General features: G+C 38.2%; 2 protein-coding genes across 5 annotated transcripts; one reads left to right on the forward strand and one right to left on the reverse strand.

Moving 5' to 3' along the window:
* Positions 1 to 205: 205 nt before the first annotated feature.
* On the reverse strand, positions 206 to 8,817 carry LOC143030771 (uncharacterized). Of its 4 annotated transcripts, none has more exons than XM_076193980.1 (3): positions 8,687 to 8,802; positions 7,822 to 7,905; positions 206 to 2,261 (listed from the first exon to the last, which is right to left on the reverse strand). In XM_076193980.1, exon 3 carries the CDS (start codon positions 2,044 to 2,046, stop codon positions 1,090 to 1,092), a length of 957 nt encoding a protein of 318 aa, XP_076050095.1. In that variant the 5' UTR covers positions 2,047 to 2,261; positions 7,822 to 7,905; positions 8,687 to 8,802; the 3' UTR covers positions 206 to 1,089. The 4 variants fall into 4 exon arrangements, with proteins under 4 accessions (XP_076050095.1, XP_076050096.1, XP_076050097.1 ...); XM_076193981.1 differs by having other exon boundaries at positions 7,797 to 7,905; XM_076193982.1 differs by lacking the exon at positions 7,822 to 7,905 and having other exon boundaries at positions 8,687 to 8,817.
* A 1,526-nt stretch (positions 8,818 to 10,343) lies between these two features.
* Positions 10,344 to 21,811, forward strand: LOC143030773 (uncharacterized). The gene is made up of 2 exons (XM_076193984.1): positions 10,344 to 10,643; positions 20,507 to 21,811. Exon 2 carries the CDS (start codon positions 20,881 to 20,883, stop codon positions 21,733 to 21,735), a length of 855 nt encoding a protein of 284 aa, XP_076050099.1. The 5' UTR covers positions 10,344 to 10,643; positions 20,507 to 20,880; the 3' UTR covers positions 21,736 to 21,811.
* Positions 21,812 to 23,359: the final 1,548 nt, after the last annotated feature.

Consider the following 23,359-nt stretch of genomic DNA (forward strand, 5'->3'; position numbering starts at 1 on the left):
CAACGAAGAAGTCTTGCGTGTGCCGGAACGGTCAGCAGTTGGGGCTAGGAGAGACGTCTGATCTCTGCTGAGCCTGAGTTGTTATTGTTACTACTATCATTATCATATCATTATTATCTATACACAAGAGGACTCCATAAAATTATGATAATGAACTAGCCTGCCAAGCAATGAGTCAAACAAATCTATATATACATATTTTTATTTGTGAAACATACATATGAACAATTATTAACCAAACTCTACTTTCCAGCGTAAAAAAGGCAAATATAGAAAATGCACAATCACCATGCTCCTGGTTATCCAAATAAACAGCAAACCCATATATAACTTCAATGAGGTACTTCTTCAATGAGCTTGATTACAACAGACACCAATTAGCAAACCCACTTTGAAACTCAGTCGACATATTACAATTGTCTGCCCAAAATCTTAACCAACTGGAACTAACTCCCCTTGGGGAAAAAAAAAAATCTGACTAATAATAAATTGCATTAGGAAAGTTAACACAATCGTAGCACACTCCATGTTGACCAATCTGTGTCAATGTAGGGCCACAATAAGTATTCTCGCTAGCATGCTACTTGGTTTAAGCAGAGACGAATTCGGTTACGATCTTTTGTTTTTTAAGTTTCCAAATATCAAAATACTTTTGTGTCAGAGTAACAAGCTAAATGACAAAGAGAAATTAAGCCTAGAATACGAATGTTAGACACAATGTTGAAGTGTTCTTAGGGAAATCTAGAATATTGTAACCGAAATAATTTCTAGTTAGATGAAATAGCAAAACCGCCATCTTTAAGGATTACTTCGCTTCTCTCCAGTATGGGTCAACACGTGACAAATAAGGTTAATTTCTACTGTGGCTACCCACGTGTCGTTTGAGACTATTCTTTCGTGAGAAAGCTGCATCACACAGGTCAAACTTGAAAGGCTCTTCTCCAGTATGGGTCATCACGTGATATTTGAGGTTGCTCTTTTGTTGAGAAAGCTGCATCTCACATGTTACAAAGGAAAGGTTTCTCTCCAGCGTGGGTCATCGTGTGGTGTTTGAGAGCACACTTTGTTGAGAGAGATCCATCGCAAAGGCTACACTTGTTGCGCTTCTCCAGTGTGGGTCATCATGTGGGATTTGAGATTACTCTTTAGTCTGAAAGCTGCACTGCAGATATCACATTGGAAAGGCTTCTCTCCAGTGTGGGTCATCACGTGATATTTGAGCGTACTCTTTAGTGAGAAACCTACATTGCACAGACCACACATGAAAGGCTTCTCTCCAGTGTGGGTCATCATGTGAGATTTGAGATTACACTTTCGTGAGAAATCTGCATCGCACAGGTCACACTTGAAAGGCTTTTCTCCTGTGTGGGTCCTTATGTGACCTTTGAGACTACTCTTTTGTGAGAAAGCTTTATCACAAAGGTCACACTTGAAAGGCTTCTCTCCTGTGTGGGTCATCACGTGATCCTTAAGAGAACTCTTATGTGAGAGAGTTGTATCACACAGATCACATGTGAAAGACTTCTCTCCAGAGTGGGTCGCTACGTGTCGTTTGAGATTACTCGTATGTGAGAAAGCTGCATCACACAGGGCACATTTGAAAGGCTTCTCTCCTGTGTGTGTCATGATGTGACATTTGAGATTACTTTTTTGTGAGAAAGTTGCTTCACAAATGTCACATTGGAAAGGCTTCTCTCCTGTGTGTGTCATGATGTGATATTTGAGATTACACTTTTGTGAGAAAGCTGCATCACACTGGTCACATTGGAAAGGCTTTTCTCCAGTGTGGGTCATCATGTGATTTTTGAGAGCAGTCTTTCCTGAGAGAGCTACATTGCACGGGTCGCACTTGAACGGCTTTTCTCCAGTGTGGGTCATTGCATGTTGTTTCAAGTCATATTTTGCATTGAAAGCTGCATCGCAGAGGTCACATTTGAAAGGCTTTTCTCCAGTGTGGGTCATCATGTGTCGTTTCATATAATTCCTTTGTGCGAAAGCTGCATCACACATGTCACATTTGGAAGTCTTGTCTCCAGTGTGGGACATCACTTGTTATTCAAGAACACTAATTCATGAGAAATCTGCATCAAGCAAGTCATATTGGAAAATTTCCTCTCCAGTGTGAATCATCACATGATATCTAAGATAACTCACGAGACAGGTAAGTCACAGACGCCACACAGGATTACCTTTGTTATATGACCAATTTAAGGAATCTTCGGATACCCTCCTCCAATGAAATGATGATATTTACCCTCGACCTGAAAGAAAATATATGACAAGTCTGACATCTAACTTTTTAAGTACCACGAGCATATACAAATACAGTGGGGCATTAACCAAAATACAGTAGGGGAAGGGAACAAACAACTCATATCATAGAAGAAATTTAAAGGAATAAGAAAGAAATAGAAGGTTGAGCAAATGATAGCACTGATGTTGTTGAATAAATACTGCAAAGAGATAGAGGACACGAGAAAGATATTGGTGTATAATGTATGATACAATAACATAGAAATAAGTAATCTTTGTTAAATTTTAATTTAGGATCACTATACACACAACAACAACAACAACAACACCGAAGGATGTCATAAATCAACATTTGAGATTCATGAGAATCTGCTACTTATTTTTATTGCAATTTTTTTTTTTTTTTCATTTTGCAGTGAAGTCCCCATACCCTAACATCAGGATTGGAGGGGTATTGGTACATGCAGTTGATACTTTAGGGTCTATATGGGGCGCCCCTACAGACCAGAGCCACACATCCTTTTGTCTGTGATAGAGGAAAACTCTCTTCATAGCAAATGATGACATTTTTATACTACGACTGTTCCTCCGTTATGCTTTCCCCCAACTCCTTGTTACTGTCCTTGTACCATTTCTCTGAATATTATTATTATTATTATTATTTTTTGTCTATCCTGTGGTGGGGGAAGAGAATGCTACCACCAAGTCTTTCCACTTGAGTCGTGAAAGGCTTAAAAAAAAAAAAAAAAAAAAAAAAAAAAAAAAAAAAAACAGGACGGGGGATGGGATTAGGAGTCCTGCTAGCTGTAGTCCCAAAAGGGGACATTCATAAACGAAAAAGTAAAGATATAAGAGGGTCTGGGAGTTTTCCAACCAGTACCCTAAGGTTTGGGTCTTTTAATGTGCGTGGATGTGGTACAGATGAGAGTAAAAGGGATGAGATAGGCAATATGTTTGTGAGAAGAAAGATGGATGTGCTGGCTTTGAGTGAATCTAAAATGAAAGGAAAGGGCAACTGTGAGTTTGGGAGTGTAGCTGGGAGGTACTCAGGAGTGAAGAGTGGACGAGGGAGAGAAGGGGTGGCTATACTAGTAAGTGAAGAGATAAGTAAGTGTGTAGTGGAGTGGAAGGAGGTTTCCTCAAGATTTATGTGGATGAAGGTGAAGCTGGGAAGGGAGATGTGGGTTTTTGTAAGTGCGTAAGGGCCTGGTAGTGATTAGAGTGAAGAGGAAAGGGAGGCATTTTGGGTAGATATAAATAAGTGCACAGAAGGATTAGAAGGAAATGTCAATGTAGTTGTATTGGGAGACCTTAATGCTAGGGTAGGAATTGAGCCAATAGACGGAGTGATTGGAAGTATGGAGTTCCAGGTAAAAATCGTAGTAGAGAAATAATGGTGGAGATGTGTCTTGAAAGACACTTGATGATAGCAAATACAGTGTTTAGGAAGAAAGTCAAGCATAAGTACACATGGGAGAGGGTGGTGGATGGAAGGATGGCAGATAGAGCGTTAATGGACTATATTGTGGTGACCAGGAGTATGGTAGGAAGAGTTAAGGATCTACATGTCATAAAGGGAGAGAGTGGGGGAATATTAGATCATTTTCTTGTGGAAGGCAAATTGAGAGTGGAGAATAGGTGGAGAAAGAGGAAAAGGGCAGAAAGTACGGAGGTAATTAGAGTTAACTGCTTAAATGAGAAAAAAAAAGGAGTATAAGAAGCTGAGAGAGGAGTGGGAGGGAGTAAAGGATAGAGTAGAACTAGGAGTGGAGGAATGGGGATGGTCCAATGAGGGAGTCATAAGGTGTGCAAGGATGGTGTATTGAACAAGGAGCAGGGGAGGAAATAGAAGGAAGGGTAATGAGTGGAAACAGGCATTTATAGATTGGCTACAAATTAGGACGAGGGAATCGTATGACAGGTACAAAGTAAAGAGAAGGGAAGTTAGGCATAAGATAAAGGAAGCAAAGAGGAGAGCAGATGTGAAATGGGGTAAGAGTATGACAGAAAACTTTGAAACCAATAAAAAGATGTTTTGAAAGGAAATTGACAGAGGAAGAGGAGGCGAATCAAGGAGAGAAGAAATGGTAAAAGGTGCAGATGGAGAGATGATAATGGAAGAGAAGGCAGTGAGAGGAAGGTGGGCAGAGTATTTTAGGGAGTTGCTAAATGTGAAGGAGGATAGGGAGGGAAGGATAGTAGCAACAGGAAGCGCAAAGAAAATGAGACTGCTGAGTGAGCAAAATTAAGCAGAAATAGGGAAGGATGAAGTGAAAGCAGCTGTTAAGATGATGATAGCAAGTAAGGCACCTGGGTTGGATGGATGCCATGCAGAATGTCTGAAGAAAGGAGGTACAGTTATGGTGGACTGGCTGGTGAGGTTATTTAATGTTTGTTTAAGAGAGGGTAGAGTGCCGGAGGACTGGAGGAGTGCCTGTATAGTTCCGCTTTACAAGAGAAAGGGGGACAAGTGTGAGTGTAGTAGTTTCAGAGGGATCAGCTTGTTGAGTGTAGTTGGCAAGGCATATCAGAGGGTGTTGATTGAGAGGATTTGGAGAGGAACAAAGGGAATAATTGGTGAGGAACAGTGTGGTTTTAGGACAGGTAGGGGTTATATAGATCAGATATTTGTGGTAAGACAGATATGTGAGAAAGCTATAGGAAAAGGTAAGGATGGATCTGGAAAAGGCTTATGACAGGGTAGACAGGAAGGCACTGTGGGAGGTACTGCAGATATATGGGATAGGAGGAAAGTTGTTAAGAGCAGTCAAGAGTTTTTACGACAGTAGTAGAGCTTGTGTTAGGATGAGAAATGGAGAGAGTGAATGGTTTGAGGTAAAGGTGGGACTTCATCAGGGATGTGTTATGTTGCCCTGGCTGTTCAATCTTTACATGGATGGGGTGGTGCGAGAGGTGAATGCAAGGGTAGTGGGTCAGGGGTTGGAGATGGTGAAAGAAAATGGAGAAAAGTGGGAGGTGAGCCAGTTGTTTTTTGCTGACGACACTGCTTGTAGCAGGATCAGAGGAGGGATTGAGGAAGTTAGTGACAGTGTTTGAGAAGGTGTGTGAAAGAAGGAAGCTGAAGATAAATGTGGATAAAGGTGATGAGATGTACAAGGGGAGAGTGACAGCAGGCTGGAAGTGAGCATTACGGGTGAAAGACTAGAGGAAGTGGATAGTTTTAGATACTTGGGTGCGAATGTGGCAGGAGAGGGAGGAGTGTGGGTGGAGGTAGAATGTAGATTGAGAGAAATGAGTAAATGCCTTGCTGGATCAAAAAGTGTAATGAGAAATAGACATCTAGAAATGGATGTTAAGAGGAGGTTATATGAAGGAGTGATTGTGCCAACAGCACTGTATGGGGCAGAAACATGGAACATAAGTGAGGAAGAAAGGAATTTGAATGTGTTTGAGATGAAATGTCTGAGAAATATGATAGGGGTTACTAGGCTGGATAGAGTGAGAAATGAGGTGAGGAGAACAGGGGTGGAAATGGAGCTAGGAGATAGGGTTGATGAAAGAGTATTAGGATGGTTTGGACACATGGAAAGAATGAGTGAAGAAAGATTAGTAAAAGAAGTGTGGAAGGCAGAGGTGGAAGAAGTGAATATGAAAGGGCATCCTAGGATGAGATGGATGATGGATGGGGTGAAAGGGGCATTACAAAAAAAAAAAAAAAAAAAAAAAAAAAAATGTCTGTGGAGGAAGGATGGGAGAGGACAGAAGATAGGGGTTACTGGAGAATGCTTGCATGTGGATGATGCTGTGATGCATGAAAAGGGAGAGTGTGGGGAATGGGGAGTGAGGAAATATGTACGAGAAAAAAATTGATGCATTCTGCATGAGGGGACGGAGAGAGGGGGTTGCCAAATTTATGAAGTGGCCTTGCTGAGGATGTGCTCTGTCTTGCGACAATGTTTCTGACCCAGGGCAGTGGTCAGGATGCAGGGATGACCCATCATCCTGGAGGTGCCAAGATGAGAGGGAGGGGGGAGGGGAGTGGAATATATAGGAAATGGAATGGGTGGGAGTGGTTTTTATGCCTTTTTCTTTTTGGCTACCCCTCGTGTAAAGGGGGAAAATCCTTTGGTATATGTATGTACCACCAGAAGCTTATAGATAAAAATACAAATTGTTGATTTTTCACATTTCTGTGTGAGAAGTAAATTACTTCTAATCAATGTATCCTAACCTAGATTCACTGCTCCCTTCCATCAAATAATAAAACAAGGCGTATGATTGGTATTATACTTATTCAGTAAAAACACCCAGTATTATAAGTAAATTGTGTGAATCTATTTGCCTCGTAGCAATCTTACACATAATTCAACAAAATATTTAAGTTTTTAGGTTTTGGGGTATACTACTATTTTGAGAACATTCTGATACAAAGTATATTACTTGCTCATGTTTCAGAACTATGATGAAAATATACAAATACATTGAGGCATTAACCAAAGTACAGCAAGTTAAGAGAACAAACAATTTGTACCAAAGAAGCTTAAAGGAAGAAGAAAATGGACGATTGAAAAATAGAGACTGGTAGGTGAAAATGAGCAGAGAATTAAGAAATCATTTACTTCTCTCAATCTACATTCTACCTCCACTCCTCCCTTTCCTGCCACACTTACAAAGGATTACAAAGGTGGAGCATGCCGACAGGAGACCTTTTGGTCCATATCTAGGTCGGATGCAAAAAAAAAATCATAAGATATTAAATAAAAACTATAATAATGTAAATAACAAATAAAATACATAAATAAATGCATAGGTATAATTAAATAATAAACAAACAGGTATATAGTAAATAATGATAAGTTGACATATAACTGATAATAAATGAAAATCAAAGAGACAAATTATAACAAAACAAAAACAAATAATATAAAATAAATTATAATCATTACAGCATCTTGCTTGGGTGTTTATCTAAATGATTCTTAAAGCTTCTTACTGACCTACATTGCACTACCTGTGCAGGAAGTTTATTCCATTCATTAACTACATGGTTGGCAAAGTTGTTTCTACCTACTTCTAAATTGAACCTATTTCCAGACAGTTTGAGACCATTATTTCTTGTCTGATTCTCATTCAGTGTGAAAATTTTGTCACTTTTAATGTTGTCAATTCCTATTAGAATCTTAAAAACCTGTATCAAGTCACCTCTGAGTCTATGCTTTATTAGGGAAAACAGATTCATATGTTTTAGTAAATTTTTGTATGATTTATTTTTTATAATTGGAATCAGTTTTGTGGCTTGCCATTGTACTTTTTCCAGTCTGTCAATATCTTTAATGAGATTCGGTGACCATACGGAAACAGCATATTCCAAATGTGGACGAACTAACGATTTATATAGCTTGTTAATGAGTGATGGACTTTTGAAATCAAAAGATCGCGCAGTCCTAAAATCTTATTTGCTTTCTCAGAGGCTGAAATACACTGCTTGAATGATTTGAGGTCGTTACTGATAATTACGCCGAGATCTTTTTCACTATCCACTTTTGTTAACGAATTTCCAAATAACTTGTAATCGTACTTACTGTTATTTTTACTTATGTGCATTACCTTGCATTTACTTGTGTTAAATTTCATTTGCCACTTTTCAGACCATTGCTGTACAAGATGATGAGGGATAAATGACGCAGATAACTGGAAAAGAAGAGAAATCTTGGTCAAATTCTCGCAGATATCTACACCAACCCAACGATCAATGATGTCAGATAACAACGTTTATGTGATCCTTGCTAACCCTTTACTGGTTTCCATTTGTCGGGGAACACTCCCCCCCCCCCTTACACACAGGCCTAAAAATAAAACAAAAATTATGTTTATCATCCTTGAGTGAAAAAAAAAATAATAATAAATAATAATAATCCCTACCTAAACTTAGGTTAGGTTACACTCACCCCCACATCCCAACTCAGTTTCATCAGCAACTAAAATAAGGTACAAGATGGGAATAGCTTGTTTATAGTTTTTTGGGCACTTAAAATGAATTACAAATAAATTGTTGTGAAAACTGGATGGAAATAACATCAACCCAGACAACATCAACTAATGAAATGATAAAGAAAATTACCTGGTATTTTTTCAGAAGTGCACACCTCACCCCCGCATTAGAAAATTGAATATTAATTTTGTAAATTATAATACATCAACAAATACATGTTCACGATTATTCAGCATATACATATATATATATATATATATATATATATATATATATATATATATATATATATATATATATATATATATATATATATATATATATATATATATATTATCCTACGACTACACTAACCAAAAGCAAAGTCGAACAAATAAGTTAAAGGGTGCACTCGTGTCCACGCAAAAACCATTACCACACAATAAATAAATGTACATGATTGACGAGTGTCCATAATGATAACACTAACTTGTTACCTACACGACGGTTGTGCTTGCAATTCCTATGCCACTTGTTTGTATCCAATTAATACTAAGTGGACTTGTAGAGTGAATTCCTGAAATTGGAATTTCGTTCCGAGAAAGACGAAGTGGCAGCCCTCTAAGAAGATTGTACACAAAAAGTTATAGTTCATTTGTGTACAAGGACGCGATATAGCGTTAGAAAAATAAATATTCATTTTGCAGATTATAATACATGAAGGTAATATGCGATTTTTTTTTGCGGAAATAAAAATAAAGATACCTTAATACAAACAAATACACTAAGTCACTAAGTGTTGTCTGCCCGGTCGAGTTGATGTCTGGTGTACGGCTTATTGCTGGGTGGCCATTTCCAAATTTCCAAAAAGGACACTGCATTTCGATTATTATAATATATAGTAATATATATATATCTAAGTCTAAATAAAAATATTCTTCTAAAAAATGTTGTGGAAGTCGGGGACAGGTGGTATTACGGTGACACTTTGTCCTAAAAATATTCTTGAAAAAGCGCTTGGGTAAGTCGTGGTCAGGTGGTATTCTTCTTCTTCTTCTTCTTCTTCTTCTTCTTCGCATTCTACTTCGTGTTCTTCGCATTCTACTTCGTGTTCTTCGCATTCTTCTTCCTCGCGTTCTTCTTCGTGCTGGGGATCCCGTGTTGGGGTTCCGCCCCGAGGCCGAAGGGGAAAACGAGGGATTAGAGCGCGGAAAGCTGCGGCCGTAGGCCGCTGTTTGCGCAGCCTAGCCCTCGGCGAAGCCGGAAAGGGCGAAGCCCGCGGCTTGTATATATATATATATATATATATATATATATATATATATATATATATATAGTATATATATATATACAATATATACATATACAGTATATATATATATATATATATATATATATATATATATATATATATATATATATATATACACATACATACATATACATATGTGTCACAAAATCCCTGGACAGTGGAAGGAGGAGTTGGTGGTTGTGGGGGCGTGGGAAATACTCATACCTTGGGGAATTGGCGAAGGGAGATAGCTGCGGTGGGAAGCCAAGGTCCAATGAAATAGAGGAGTTTCTAAGAAAAAATTGTATTAGTTATGTAACACCAACACCTTATCATCCATCCTCAAATTGATTAGCAGAAATGGGAGTAGGACCATTTAAAGAGGGGTTAGAAAAGTTTAAGAAAGGAGACATATGCACACCAGAGTATCTAGGTTCTTGCATAATTACAGAAGAACCATCAATTCTTCCAAATGCAAGCTTTCAGCAGAGTTCATATTCAATAGAATTTTCAAGGGTAATGTACTTGTTAGAGTGTAGGACAGATCTTCCAGTAGATTTAGTAATAACGTGGTTAAGGAAGAAGATCCCTTGTATTGACTGAATGATAATTTTGGTAAAAGTTCTTCGTGGTTGGAAGATTGATGAAGTGCTTGGTTCAAGAAATTATAATGTGAAGGTTCAAAGCTGGGAAAATATTGAAGAAACATACAGTTGTATATTTTATACAACTTTTTCATATTTCGACTCCTCATTAAACATGTTTAACTTAGGTTAAAAGTAAGTGTCAGCAATGTTAAAAATAAATCCTTGTTTACATTCTTCTGAGTGCCCGCCACTTGGGAGAGGTTATTTTACCGTCGGTACATTACTTTATGTTGTCTGGTTTGGTGTTCCAATCCCATACGGGCACCGGCAATCTGGTTGACAGAATGTAGTCTTGTCAACACATCTATAATTATTTACATTCTCGCGCGATTGATATGCAATGACCATAGATACAAAGCCATAAACTGAGTAATATGTTTTTAGGTCGTTATATTCTCGGCAAGTTCTTTGTAATGTGAAGTTTGCGGGGTACACGAGTAACAAAGATTATTTGGGATTGGAATACATCAAGTACGTGAAATGAAATGTCTTACAAGCGTAATGATTGCCTCAAAAAATAGTAAGTACTCTATACCGAAGTGTTCAAGGTAAATAGCGTCATTCTCCATAACCTAACCAAAAATTAGGCTAATGTTGTCTTCTTGAATTATGAGTAAGATTGCCAGCGACACAATTTTTCACAATTTTTTTTTTATTCATTTTTAAGTGTTTGTTTTGACTGATTAAACATAACTCAACAAGCTACTCCTACCATAAGCCTTGTGTTAGTAGTTGATAGAACCGGAGAGGGGTGGGGAGTTGTGAGTGTAACCTAAACTAGGTATAGGTAGTGGTAGGTAAGGTTTGGTGGACTAATATATATATATATATATATATATATATATATTATATATATATATATATATATATATATATATATATATATATATATATATATATATATATATATATATATATATATATATATATATATATATATATATATATATATATATATATATATATATATATGTATATCTTCACCCAAAGATGATAGACATATTTTAGATGTATTTGTTGGCTTCTGGTGCTATTTCTGCCAAAATCCACTTGTTTACTAACCAACCCTGTGTGTGTGTAGGGGAAGGGGCAAAGGTGTTCCCTGACAAATGGAAACCCATAAAGGATTTGCAAGAATCACATATTGATTTCTGACATCCTTGATTGTTGGGTGGGTGTACACTTCTGCAAAAAAAAAATTACAAATTTTTCTTATTTCCATTTAATTGTGCTATTGTATTTATCATACTCTGATCTTATTATTATAATTATCGGTAGACTGGAAGTGAACATTAAGGGGGAGCGACTGGAGGAAGTGGATAGTTTTAGATACTTGGGTGCAAGTGTAGCAGGAAAAGGTGGAGTGAAAGTGGAGGTAGAATGTAGATTGAGAGAAACGAGTAAATGCCTTGGTGGATTAAAGAGTGTAATGAGGAATAGACATTTAGGAATGGATGCGAAGAGGAGACTGTATGAAGGAGTGATTGTGCCAACAGCACTGTATGGGGAAGAAACGTGGAACATAAGAGAAGAAGAGAAAAGGAGTTTGAATGTGTTTGAGATGAGGTGTCTGAGAAGTATGGTGGGGGTTACTAGGCTGGATAGAGTGAGAAATGAGGAGGAGAACAGGGGTGAAAAAGGATTTGGGAGATAGGGTTGATGAAAGAATATTAGGATGGTTTGGACACATGGAAAGAATGAGCAAAGAAAGACTTGTAAAAGAGGTATGGAAGGCAGATGTGGAGGGAGTGAACATGAGGGGACGTCCTAGGATGAGGTGGATGGATGGGGTGAAGGGGGCTTTGGGGAAGAGGGGAATGTCTGTTGAGGAAGGAAGGGAGAGGACGGAAGACAGAGGTGAGTGGAGAATGGTTGTATATGGATGATGTTGTGATTGCATGAGGAGGAATGGGCGGGGGGGGGGTAGTATGTGTGAGTAAATTTTGACGCAGCCTGAAGGGATTTCTCCCCGTCCTCTCCTTATATGCAAGGGGGGACGGAGAGGGGGGGGTCGCCGATTAAATGAAGCGGCCTTGCTGTGGATGTGCTGTGTCTTGCGACACTGCTTCTGACCCAGGGCGGTGGGCAGGGTGCAGGGATGACCCGTCATCCAGGAGGTGCTCAGATGAGAGGGAGGGTGGGAGGAGTGTGGAGTGTATTTAGGGATGAAATGGGTGGGAGTGTTTTTGTGCCTTTCCCTTTTTGGCTACCTCCCTTGGAAGGGGGAAAAAGCCTTGGTATATGTATGTATATGTATGTATTATTATTTTTGTCAAATCTCTGCAAAAAATGACTAAAATTTCTTATTTCCAGTTATCTTTGCTATTGTATTCTTTATCATATTCTGATAAGAACATAAGAATAAAGGAGACTGCAAGAGACCATAGGGCCTACATTAGGCAGCTCCGTATCCATCACCACCTGTCATCCCCATCCATAAAGTTGTCTAATTTTTTTTAAAACAATTGATAGTTTCAGCACTTACTACATGGTTACTAAGTTTATTCCATTCATTGACCACCCTATTAGTAAACCAATTCTTGCCTATTTCCTTTTTAAATCTAAATTTGTCCAGTTTATACCCATTGCTGCAAGTCCTGCCCTGTTTGTTTTTATAGCCTTTGATCCACTTGAACACTTCTATTAGATCACCCCACACTGCATCTTTCCAGAGAGTGTAAGTTTAGGTGCCTAAGCCTCTCTTCGTAAGGCAAATTTCCGAGTCCTTGTATCATTTTGGTCTTTCTTCTCTGTACTGATTCTAGTGAATTTACGTCCATTCTGTAGGACAGAGACCAAAACTGTACCGCATAGTCAAAGATGGGTCTAACTATCGCTAGAGTTGAATAATTACCTCTGCACTTCTATTTGTTACTGTCCTAGCAATGAAATCTAATGCTCTGTTAGCTTTATTTCTGACACTAATGCACTGTTTCCTGGTTTTAAGGTCCAGACTCACCAGAACTCCCAAGTCTCTCTTGCACTCAGATTTCTCTAAAAGCATGTTATCTAAGCTGTATCTATTTTCGGGGTTGTGTAGCCCTATGTTTAACACACTACACTTAGAGATATTGAAGTTCATTTGCCATTTCACCGACCATGTTAACAATTTATTAAGATCATCCTGCAGAATCTGTGCATCGTCTCCTGACCTAATTAGGCGTCCTATTTTAGTGTTGTCCGCAAACTTACCAACATCACCATTTATCCCATCGTCTAAGTCATTTATGTACATAATGAACAACAAGGGACCCAAAACCAAGCCCTGGGGGACCCCACCAGTAACATTGCCCACCTAGATTTTATTCCATTTATGGTGACCTGCTGTTTTCTGTTACTAATCCAAGCTCTAATCCATTCTAACACTTTTCCTCCTATGCCATGGGCTTTGATTTTATTTAGTAGTCTCTGGTGTGGCACCTTGTTGAACACTTTGCTAAAGTCAAGGTAAATAACATCGTAATTATCATTGTTATCTGACGCCTTATATACTTTGGTGTAAAAGGATAGAAGATTAGTCACACATGACTTACCCTTGGAGAAACCATTCTGTGAATCATGAATTAAATTATGTCCTTTGATGTGTTCTCTTAGTCTATTTACTATTATTGATTCAAGCATTTTTCCTATAACCAATGTCAAACTGCTTAGCCTGGCACAAAATCAGTGTCTGCCGATTTATTAAATATTTCAGTTAATTGGTCGCAGATTTCAAATTTACACTCCTTAAGCATTCTTGGAAAAATTTCGTCTGGACCCGGAGGTTTAAGTCTTTCAGTCTGCTTGACTACTTCTTCTTTACTAATGCTGATATTAGATAGACTACTTTCTTCATCCCCTCTGAAAATTGGATCGCAATCAGGTACTTTATCTAACCTCTCATTGGTAAACACCGATAGAAAATAATTGTTAAACTCCTCACTCATCTTTTCCTCCGATTCTATCATGACGTTTTCATCATTTTTAATTGGTCCTATTCTTTCTTATTATTACTGTAATTATTATTACTATTATCATTATTGTTATTATTATCATCATTATTATTATCATTACTATTATTATTATTGTTATTATTTTTTGTGGCTTCTTTCTCTGTAATGTTTATTCATCCACTCCTGTCGTTTCTTGTGTCTAATTTTCATCCTACAATTTTTTTTTTATAATCCTGTGCTCCATCATTTTAATATATGTTGAATCATCCACTTTTTCTTCCTTTTATGTTTATTTGGTATGAGTTATTTGTTCTCTTCCTTTGCTGCACTTTGGTTAATGCCTCAATGCAGTTCTATATTTTCATCATACTCCTAAAATGCAAGTAATATGCTTTGTATGAGAATGTTCTATAAATATCATCACTCACCATAACCTGAAAACTTAAATCTTATGCTGATTTATGAGTAAGATCCTACAAGGCACAAAGAGTCATGCAGAGACAGGTTAGGACAGATTGACGAAGTTATTTATTTCTCTCAAAAGTATGTAAAAAATAAAACATTTATATATAGGCTTTTGGTGGTATTTCTGTGGAATGTTACTTGTTTTCCCACCAACCCTGAGGTTAGAAAGAAGGGGGGGGGGGTTCAATGTAAAATGAAAAACAGGTTATTTGATGTAGAAATAAATATCGTATTCCTAAGAATCTCTCAAATGTTGGTTGATACCATCCTTGATTGGTGTGTGTGTGTATGTGTAGTGGTCCTCTGAAAATTTGACAAGGTTTCTTGTTTCCAACTATGCTAATGTATCTTACATTATACACTGCTCTCTTTTTCTCGTGTTCTCTATCTCTTTGCAGTATTTATTCAGTCATTCATTTTTCTTATTATTTCCTGGTTTACTTTTACTGTTGCAGTCTTTTTTTAATTTTCTGCACAGCCTCGTCATTTTTAGTATTTGCTCATTTGTCCATTTCTTTCATTTTACATTAAGCAGCTTAAGTCTATGGAGTTGATGGAGTGTTTGATAACAGCCAATAGGTCCATAGCTCATCTTTATGACCACTTAGTTGGGATCTCTATACAAAATAAAAACATGATCTCAGACAACCATGATGTAATCTCAGATGACTATGACATAATTCACCCAGTTACAGCAGGGTTACTAAACACTACATTCCCCTGTTAATAAACACAACTTATATTTACAAATTCAACCTATCAGGTGGTCTATGAATGCAACTGGAACATCGTATCTTTTGTCTGCACTGAACAATCTTGGTTATTACTTACAAGTCTTTTGGAGGTTCTATATTAGCATTGTCTTCAGTAACAGGTGAATCAAACATTGGATTACTAAAAACTACTACTTTAACTGAAGATTATCTATGGAAGTATCAATTGAATGATTTCTCTTAGGTTGACCAAAATCATCCACAAATCTAGGAATGATTTGATTTGCAAATTTTTTCCAAATGATATTTCCTATACTTTGAACCTTCACCTTATGATTTCTTGAATCAAGCGCTTCATCAATCTTTCCTTCCATGCACAGAGAACCTTTACCAAATTTGTGAACAAACATTGCACCATTCAGTCCATTCAAAGGCTCTTCCTCCTTAAACACTTCATTATTCAATCTACTGGAAGATCTGCCCTGCACTCTAACAGCTTCTACAGCAGTGGTTCTTAACCCCTGGGTCGCCAAGCCATTTTATTGGGTCGCTAAGGGTTTGCAGAAAATAATTATTTTCCCACTACAAATATATTATAATTATATACTGTAATAATTAAAATACATGATGCCTAGTTTTAGGATTCTAAGCAGACCATGATTAAATAATTTTGTTTCTGTAACCCGCTTTTAGAAGCATAATCATATTACTTATAAAGACAATTCGTATATCTATGTAGGCTTGGGTCGCGATGCTTGATTTGTGCAAAATATTGGGTCGCTGCCAAAAAAGGTTAAGAACCACTGTTCTACAGTAACCTTAAAACTCTATTAAACATAAAATCTGCTAGAGACTTACCAGTGGAAGAATTGATGGTTCTTAGGTAATTATATAGGAATCTACATGCATATCTCCTTTCTGGAACTTTTCTAATCCCTCTGAATTTCTTACTACCCTTTCTGCTAATCCATTCAAGGATGGATGATAAGGTGCTTGTGTTACATGTGCAATGATTTTTCGGAACTTTCCTGTTATTGCCCCACTATTTTTTTTTTTTTCTTGTTTATCTTAGGTTAGGTTGGATTGGGGGCAATAACCTAGCCTAACCTATTCTAACCTAAGATAAACAAAATCAAAGACAACAGAAAAATTAAAAACTAATGGTGGGGCAATAACAGGAAAGTTCTGATTTTTCTTTCTTAGAAATTTTTCCATTTCATTAGAATCCAGATTAGGGGCATAATATGACACTATAACATCTGGTATCCTGTAGTTAGCAAATGACTCTTCTAAATGTCTTATAGTTACTGTTGAAGTTGTAGCAGTAGCAAAATGAACATCGAAGAACTTATTGTGGAAATCTACAATCATAAAGAAACATTTCCCTTCAATAGCTCCAGCATATGCAATCCCGCCATGGTTTACCAGTATTAGTCCAAGACAATATTGGAACTTCAGGATTTTTAAAGTTTTGAAAACTTTCTCCAGTGTCTTGTTCTATCTTTGGCCACCATATCCAATTCCTAGCTACTGCTTTCATTACATTGATAACATTATGGCCACCATGTAAATGGTTTAACACAAACTCTTAAATCCACAGGAAACAATACTCTGTTTCTTTACAAAACATCACTATGCAGAGACCCTTCCCCTTTTACAGCAGCATATTGTAGTAAAGACATTGCTCTTTTGACCATCCCATTTTTAAACGGTTCTTTAACTGAGCCAATACAGAATATTGGTCATCTTTCTAATCACCTGAGAAAAAATATAATAAAAATCAGTTATCTGTACTAATTTTAAGTATTCTGCTGTACTACCATACTGCAATCCATCATTCAAGGGTAATCTACTCAATGCATCATCAATTGCATAATGAGATAATAATAAAGCCCAGCATTGTATTCTAGCATTATTATTGCAAAGAATCTCTCTTCCAAACAAGCCTAACAAGGGTTTATGAGCTGTTTTAGGAACAAATCTTGTATCAAGTAAAAAATTCCCGAGTCTTTTAACAGCAAACATGATAACTAATCCCTCCTTATCCAATTGAGAATAATTCAATTCACCTTTTGACAGTTTCTTACTTGTAAATGAAATGGGTTTTTCTATACCATTTAACTTTTGTAACAATACACATCCAACTCTAATCGGAGATGTATCTACTTCTACAATTAAAGGACTTTCTCCATCAAAATTACTTATATATAAGTAGGACATAACCAATGAAAAATAGCTTCTATTCTGTTTGCTGAAGACACTCCATCAGATATGTGGTAACCTAGATACTAAATAGACATTCAAGACGGTTTTACCTTTATTTATTTGGACATTAAGTTGTATCTAGAGTTTTAAAGCTCTTCTCAATCTGGTATCATGTTCTACTTGAGTAATACCACAAATGATAATATCGTGTAAATATGCAGAAACACCCTTCAAATTAGCAAAGTTTTGTTCAATGAATCTGAAAAATATCAGATGAAAATAAGCCAAACGGTAAGCGTTTATATTTAAACAATCCTTTATAAGTATTAATTACCAAGTAATTAAATCTTGGCTTTGGTCTTCTACAGGTAATTGTAGATATGCATTCTGCAAATAAATTTTTGAGAACAATGTTCCTTTGTAATGCTGGGGATTGTAGATAGATGTAGGTTTAGAGATTTAGGACATCAGGAATCAGGGTCCTCATGAAACTATTGCCAGAGTTAAAGAATAGGATACTGATCGGGAGGAATGTTATCACCCATGGAAGCTGGAGTTGTTCTAATAAGAGCATTCCAGTCAACAGGTTGGTTCTTTCTTTTCTCCTCCTGTACACTGATATATGTTGATAATGCAATATTGTAGTTAATTTGTTATATAGTTGTCCTTAGTAATTTTGTTGTTGAGGTATTGGGGGGATAAAAGTGTTATAAGGATTCTAAATTGAACATTCCATTCACCAGGCCGATTGCCAAGTGGAATGCCAAGCATCCCCAACACAAAACAGATTAATTATGTTTAGTTAGTAGAGTTGTGGCCTCTGGTTGCCCACTGGCTAGTTGTGGAATAAGATAAGGAGGGAAAAGAGTTCTGTGTATGTGTCATCAACATGTTCTTTCACCGTTAACAATATATCATCATTAATATCATCACCATCATTCAGAACCTTATTGTTTTTCTTGTTCTTGCCTTTACTACTTGCTTTATATCCAATTTTCTTTCCATTAAACCTAGGAGGAACTGTTTTTTCCTCTTTACACACTCATGAATGACCCTTTTCATGGCACAAGTTACATCTGAGGCCCTACAAAATGTACATACATACATATACCAAGGCTTTTTCCCCCTTAAAGGGGGGTAGCCAAAAAGAAAAAGGCATAAAATCATTCCCACCAATTCCATCCCTGAATACACTCCACACCCCTCCACCCTCCCCCTTATCTTAGCACCTCCTGAATGATGGGTCATCCCTGCACCTTGTCCACTGCCCTGGGTCAGACGCAGTGTCGCAAGACACAGCACATCCACAGCAAGGCCGCTTCATTAAATCGGCAACCCCCCCTCTCCATCCCCCCATTGCATAAAATGAGAGGATGGGTAGAAATCCCTTTGGGCTGCGTCAAATTTTGCTCACACATACTACCTCACCCCCCATCCCCCTGCCCATTCCACCTACAAAATGTACTATCATGGAAATATCTACAATGTCTGCAAACTTTATCCACCAATTTAACCTCAGACTGTGATGTTGTGGGCTCATCAACATAATTTTTTAGTCCAAATTGTGATTTTTTTCCCCCAAAAAATTTAACCGAGGTCATGTTCTTTCAATCTATATTCAAGGATACTAAGTTTGAAAAGTACACTTCATTTTCCACTGCCATAAACAATTGGTCTCTCACTCTGGAATCAAACCATGCTCCAAATGCACAACTATTGACTTGCTTTTTTAGTTCTGCATATAACTCATTTACATTCTATTCCTCTTTTTCCTATGTTGGAATACCAAAAGGCTCCTGTGATAGGAAGATTTGACTCCATAGTGTGCTTTTAACAAAGAAACAATATCATCATGTGACTTGGAATCTGGTAATTTTGGTGCACAAAGATTACCTAGAACATTAGAAACTTCTGTTCCCAATGACATTAAAAGAATATTCTTCTTTTTGATATCTTCAATGATTGACACGCTACCAAGATTAGTCTCTAATAGGTTATCCATAGATCCAAAGTAATCTTTGACGGATCAAATGGGTAAAATTGCCATTGATTTATCGCCTTTTCTAACAATACAAAAAAGTCCTGAAACGCTGGAGCTTAGGCTATGCTCCAAAATGAACTTTTAAATCAAACCTCGAATCTGCATTAAGTCCAGATGATTCAGTCACAAACCACACTGTGTTACTGCAACAACAATCATTGCTGGATTCTTGAATTTCTCAGAATCGATACATAGCTGGCATGCTTCATGGGATCATCCCGAAAACCACAAGCACTCTTTAACCCATTCAACTCCGATGACAAGATGTCTTGTCATTTGGTCAAATAAAACAAAAAATCATAATAAAACAACAAAATGTTTGATGATCAAACAGCACCAGAAAAATATGACGTCATCAGTCCTCCTCCTCGAGGAGGAGGACTGACGACGTCATATTTTTCTGGTGCTGTTTGATCATCAAACATTTTGTTGTTTTATTATGATTTTTTGTTTTATTTGACCAAATGACAAGACATCTTGTCATCGGAGTTGAATGGGTTAATTACACAAATTCAGGGCTTGGTCACACCAAGCTTACGACCTGTTTCCGACCACCAGTGACCAGGCTGATTTGTGTGATTCTTCTGTTTATATAAAGAATTCAAAACAATGGAATTGGAATGAATCTCACCCTCCTCCCCATCATGAAGGTGAATATGAAATAGTCTGGCGCTAACCATGAGAGAAACAAAAGGGCCACTGTCGAAGGTGTCTGGAAACAGGTCGTAAGCTTGGTGTGACTGGAGCTTCAGTAACATTAAACACTTTTTCCACTGTACCACCACAGGGTCTAGTTCTTTTCGTTTCATTTTGTTGCCACTATTAAGTCAATGGGGTTGATGGAGAGTGGTTCATAACATCCGATATGTTCTTAGCTAATTTTTATGATCACTTGGTCGGGTTCTCTATACAAAACAAAAACAAGATCTCACACGACCATGAAAACATGATTCACCCAGTTGGAGCAGGGTTACTCCTATTACATGCTCTCAAAAAGTTAAATTTCGAACTTATGTTTTTCTTTCAGATCGAGGGGTAATTGATATTTCATTGAAAAAAGGTGTCTGGACATTCCATATATTCCTCAGATAATAAAGAGAATCCTGTCTGGCATCTGGCACACTCAAATCATACAAAGCAACTTAAATATGCAATGACCCACAATGTAGAGACACCTTAAGAAAGTGACCTTTGTGATGCAGCTTTGTCAGGAAAGATTGCGCCTGAATGACACATGAGGATTCACACTGGAGAGAAGCCTTTCAAGTGTGACCCGTATGATGCAGCTTTCTAACGAAAGAATGATCTCAACCCATGAAGACCCATATTGGCGAGAAACTTTTCAAATGTGACCTGTGTGATGCAGCCTTCTCAGGAAAGAGTGCTCTCTAATATCACGTGATGGCCCATACTGGAGAGAAGCCATTCAAGTGTGACCTGTGTGATGCAGCTTTCACAGGAAAGAGTGCTCTCAAATATCACATGATGACCCACACTGGAGAGAAGCCTTTCAAGTGTGACCTGTGCGATGCAGCTCTCTCAGGAACGAGTGCTCTTAAATATCACATGATGACCCATACTGGAGAGAAGCCTTTTAAGTGTGACCTGTGCGATGTAGCTCTCTCAACAAAGAGTGCTCTCAAATATCATGTGATGACCCACTCTGCAGAGAAGCCTTTCAAGTGTGATATCTGCAATGCATCTTTCTCAGGAAAGAGTGCTCTCAAATACCACGTGATGACCCACACTGGAGAGAAGCCCTTCAATTGTGATGTGTGTGGTGCAGCTTTCTTACAAAAGTGCGTTCTCAATCGACATGTAATGACCCACACCGGAGAGAAGCCTTTCCAATGTGACCTCTGTGATGCAGCTTTCTCACAAAAGAGTAGTCTCAGACCACACATGATGACCCACACCGGAGAGAAGCCTTTACAATGTGACCTGTGCGATTCATCTTTCTCAAGAAAAAGTAGTCTCAAACATCATATGATGACCCACACTGGAGAGAAGCCTTTCAAATGTGACCTGTGTGATGCAGCTTTCTCAGTTAAGAGTAATCTCAAACAACACGTGGTGACCCACACTGGAGAAAAGCCATTCAGGTGTGACTTGTGTGGTGCCACATTCTCACAAAGTCGTAATCTCAAACGACATGTGGTGATTCACACTGGAGAGAACCATTTTAAGTGTGACTTGTGTGGTGCAGTTTTCTCAGTAAAGAGTACTCTCACACGACATGTGGTGACCCACATGTGAGAGAAGCCCGTCAAGTGTTACCTGTGTGATGCAGCTGTCTTGGAATATATATATATATATATATATATATATATATATATATATATATATATATGAGTGAAAAGGTGGTAGAGAAATACGGGTTAGAGCGAGAACACTGTATTACTGACGTTTCGACTACAAGTCTTCTTCAGAGTGACAGACAGCGTGTGTGTACATCATATATACTCTCTTTATGGCTCATCCGGCTGGACGTTTCAGCAAGTCGCATGCCGATTGGCCCGATACTCCCTCCTCCACAACCAATCTGGCGGCTGCAAATGACAAGTTAACGAACCCTTCTCTGTGGTTGCTGACCTTTCCCAGTGTTATGCACGCGGACTCGACCAGCTTTCTCATTCTCCTTTGAAGTCCGGTGCAGATCGGGCGTGCTTCTTCCCATTCTGGTAAATGTCCGTGTGTGTCCACATGTACTACCAGTGAATTTGAAGTCCTGTGATGTCGTAGGTCGTTCTTGTGTTCTCCTAGTCTTTTTGTCAACCCCCGTGACGTCTCACCGTAATATGTTGCAGGACATCCACTACATGGTATTCCGTATACTATGCTATTTTCGTTGGTGTGTTGTTCTTGTTTGTTACTTAGGACGTCTTTTATTTTGCGCCCGGATTTATACGCTATTTGGATGCCGGCTTTAGATAACGTATTGGTTATGGCTTTTGCTTCCTTTGCGAAAGGTACTACTAGGTATTTTATTGAAGCTTTGTCACTTTTCGGTCTTGCGTAAATTTCTTCCGCTTTCCTTCTCAATTTGGATAGTAGTCCTGCTGTGTACATAAGCTTGTGGAAGACATTAAATATGTAGGACATCTCCTCTTCTACATATTCTTTGTTGCATATCCTCAATGCTCTCAGATAGAAACCTATTATCATACCTGTTTTTGTGCGTGTGCTGTGATGGGATAAGTAGTGTATGAAGTCGTCTTTGTTCGTGGGTTTTCTGTATACTGAAAACTTTACATCCGAAAATAGCATAGTATACGGAATACCATGTAGTGGATGTCCTGCAACATATTACGGTGAGACGTCACGGGGGTTGACAAAAAGACTAGGAGAACACAAGAACGACCTACGACATCACAGGACTTCAAATTCACTGGTAGTACATGTGGACACACACGGACATTTACCAGAATGGGAAGAAGCACGCCCGATCTGCACCGGACTTCAAAGGAGAATGAGAAAGCTGGTCGAGTCCGCGTGCATAACACTGGGAAAGGTCAGCAACCACAGAGAAGGGTTCGTTAACTTGTCATTTGCAGCCGCCAGATTGGTTGTGGAGGAGGGAGTATCGGGCCAATCGGCATGCGACTTGCTGAAACGTCCAGCCGGATGAGCCATAAAGAGAGTATATATGATGTACACACACGCTGTCTGTCACTCTGAAGAAGACTTGTAGTCGAAACGTCAGTAATACAGTGTTCTCGCTCTAACCCATATTTCTCTACCACCTTTTCACTCATCTGTCCAACCTTCACAACAATATATATATATCAGTATTTGGGGGGGATAAAAGTGCTATAAGGATTCTAAGTAGAGCACTCCAGTTGACAGGTCAGTGCCAAGTAGAATACCTTGGTTTTTGTGT

This window comes from Oratosquilla oratoria, chromosome 12, assembly GCF_046742065.1.
Source record: "Oratosquilla oratoria isolate Oo_2021 chromosome 12, ASM4674206v1, whole genome shotgun sequence".
Taxonomy (NCBI): domain Eukaryota; kingdom Metazoa; phylum Arthropoda; class Malacostraca; order Stomatopoda; family Squillidae; genus Oratosquilla; species Oratosquilla oratoria.

Bases quoted from the DNA above. Each gene is read 5' to 3' on its own strand.
- LOC143030771 (XM_076193982.1), bottom strand. From the start codon at position 2,046: ATGTCCCACACTGGAGACAAGACTTCCAAATGTGACATGTGTGATGCA.
- LOC143030773 (XM_076193984.1), top strand. From the start codon at position 20,881: ATGGCCCATACTGGAGAGAAGCCATTCAAGTGTGACCTGTGTGATGCA.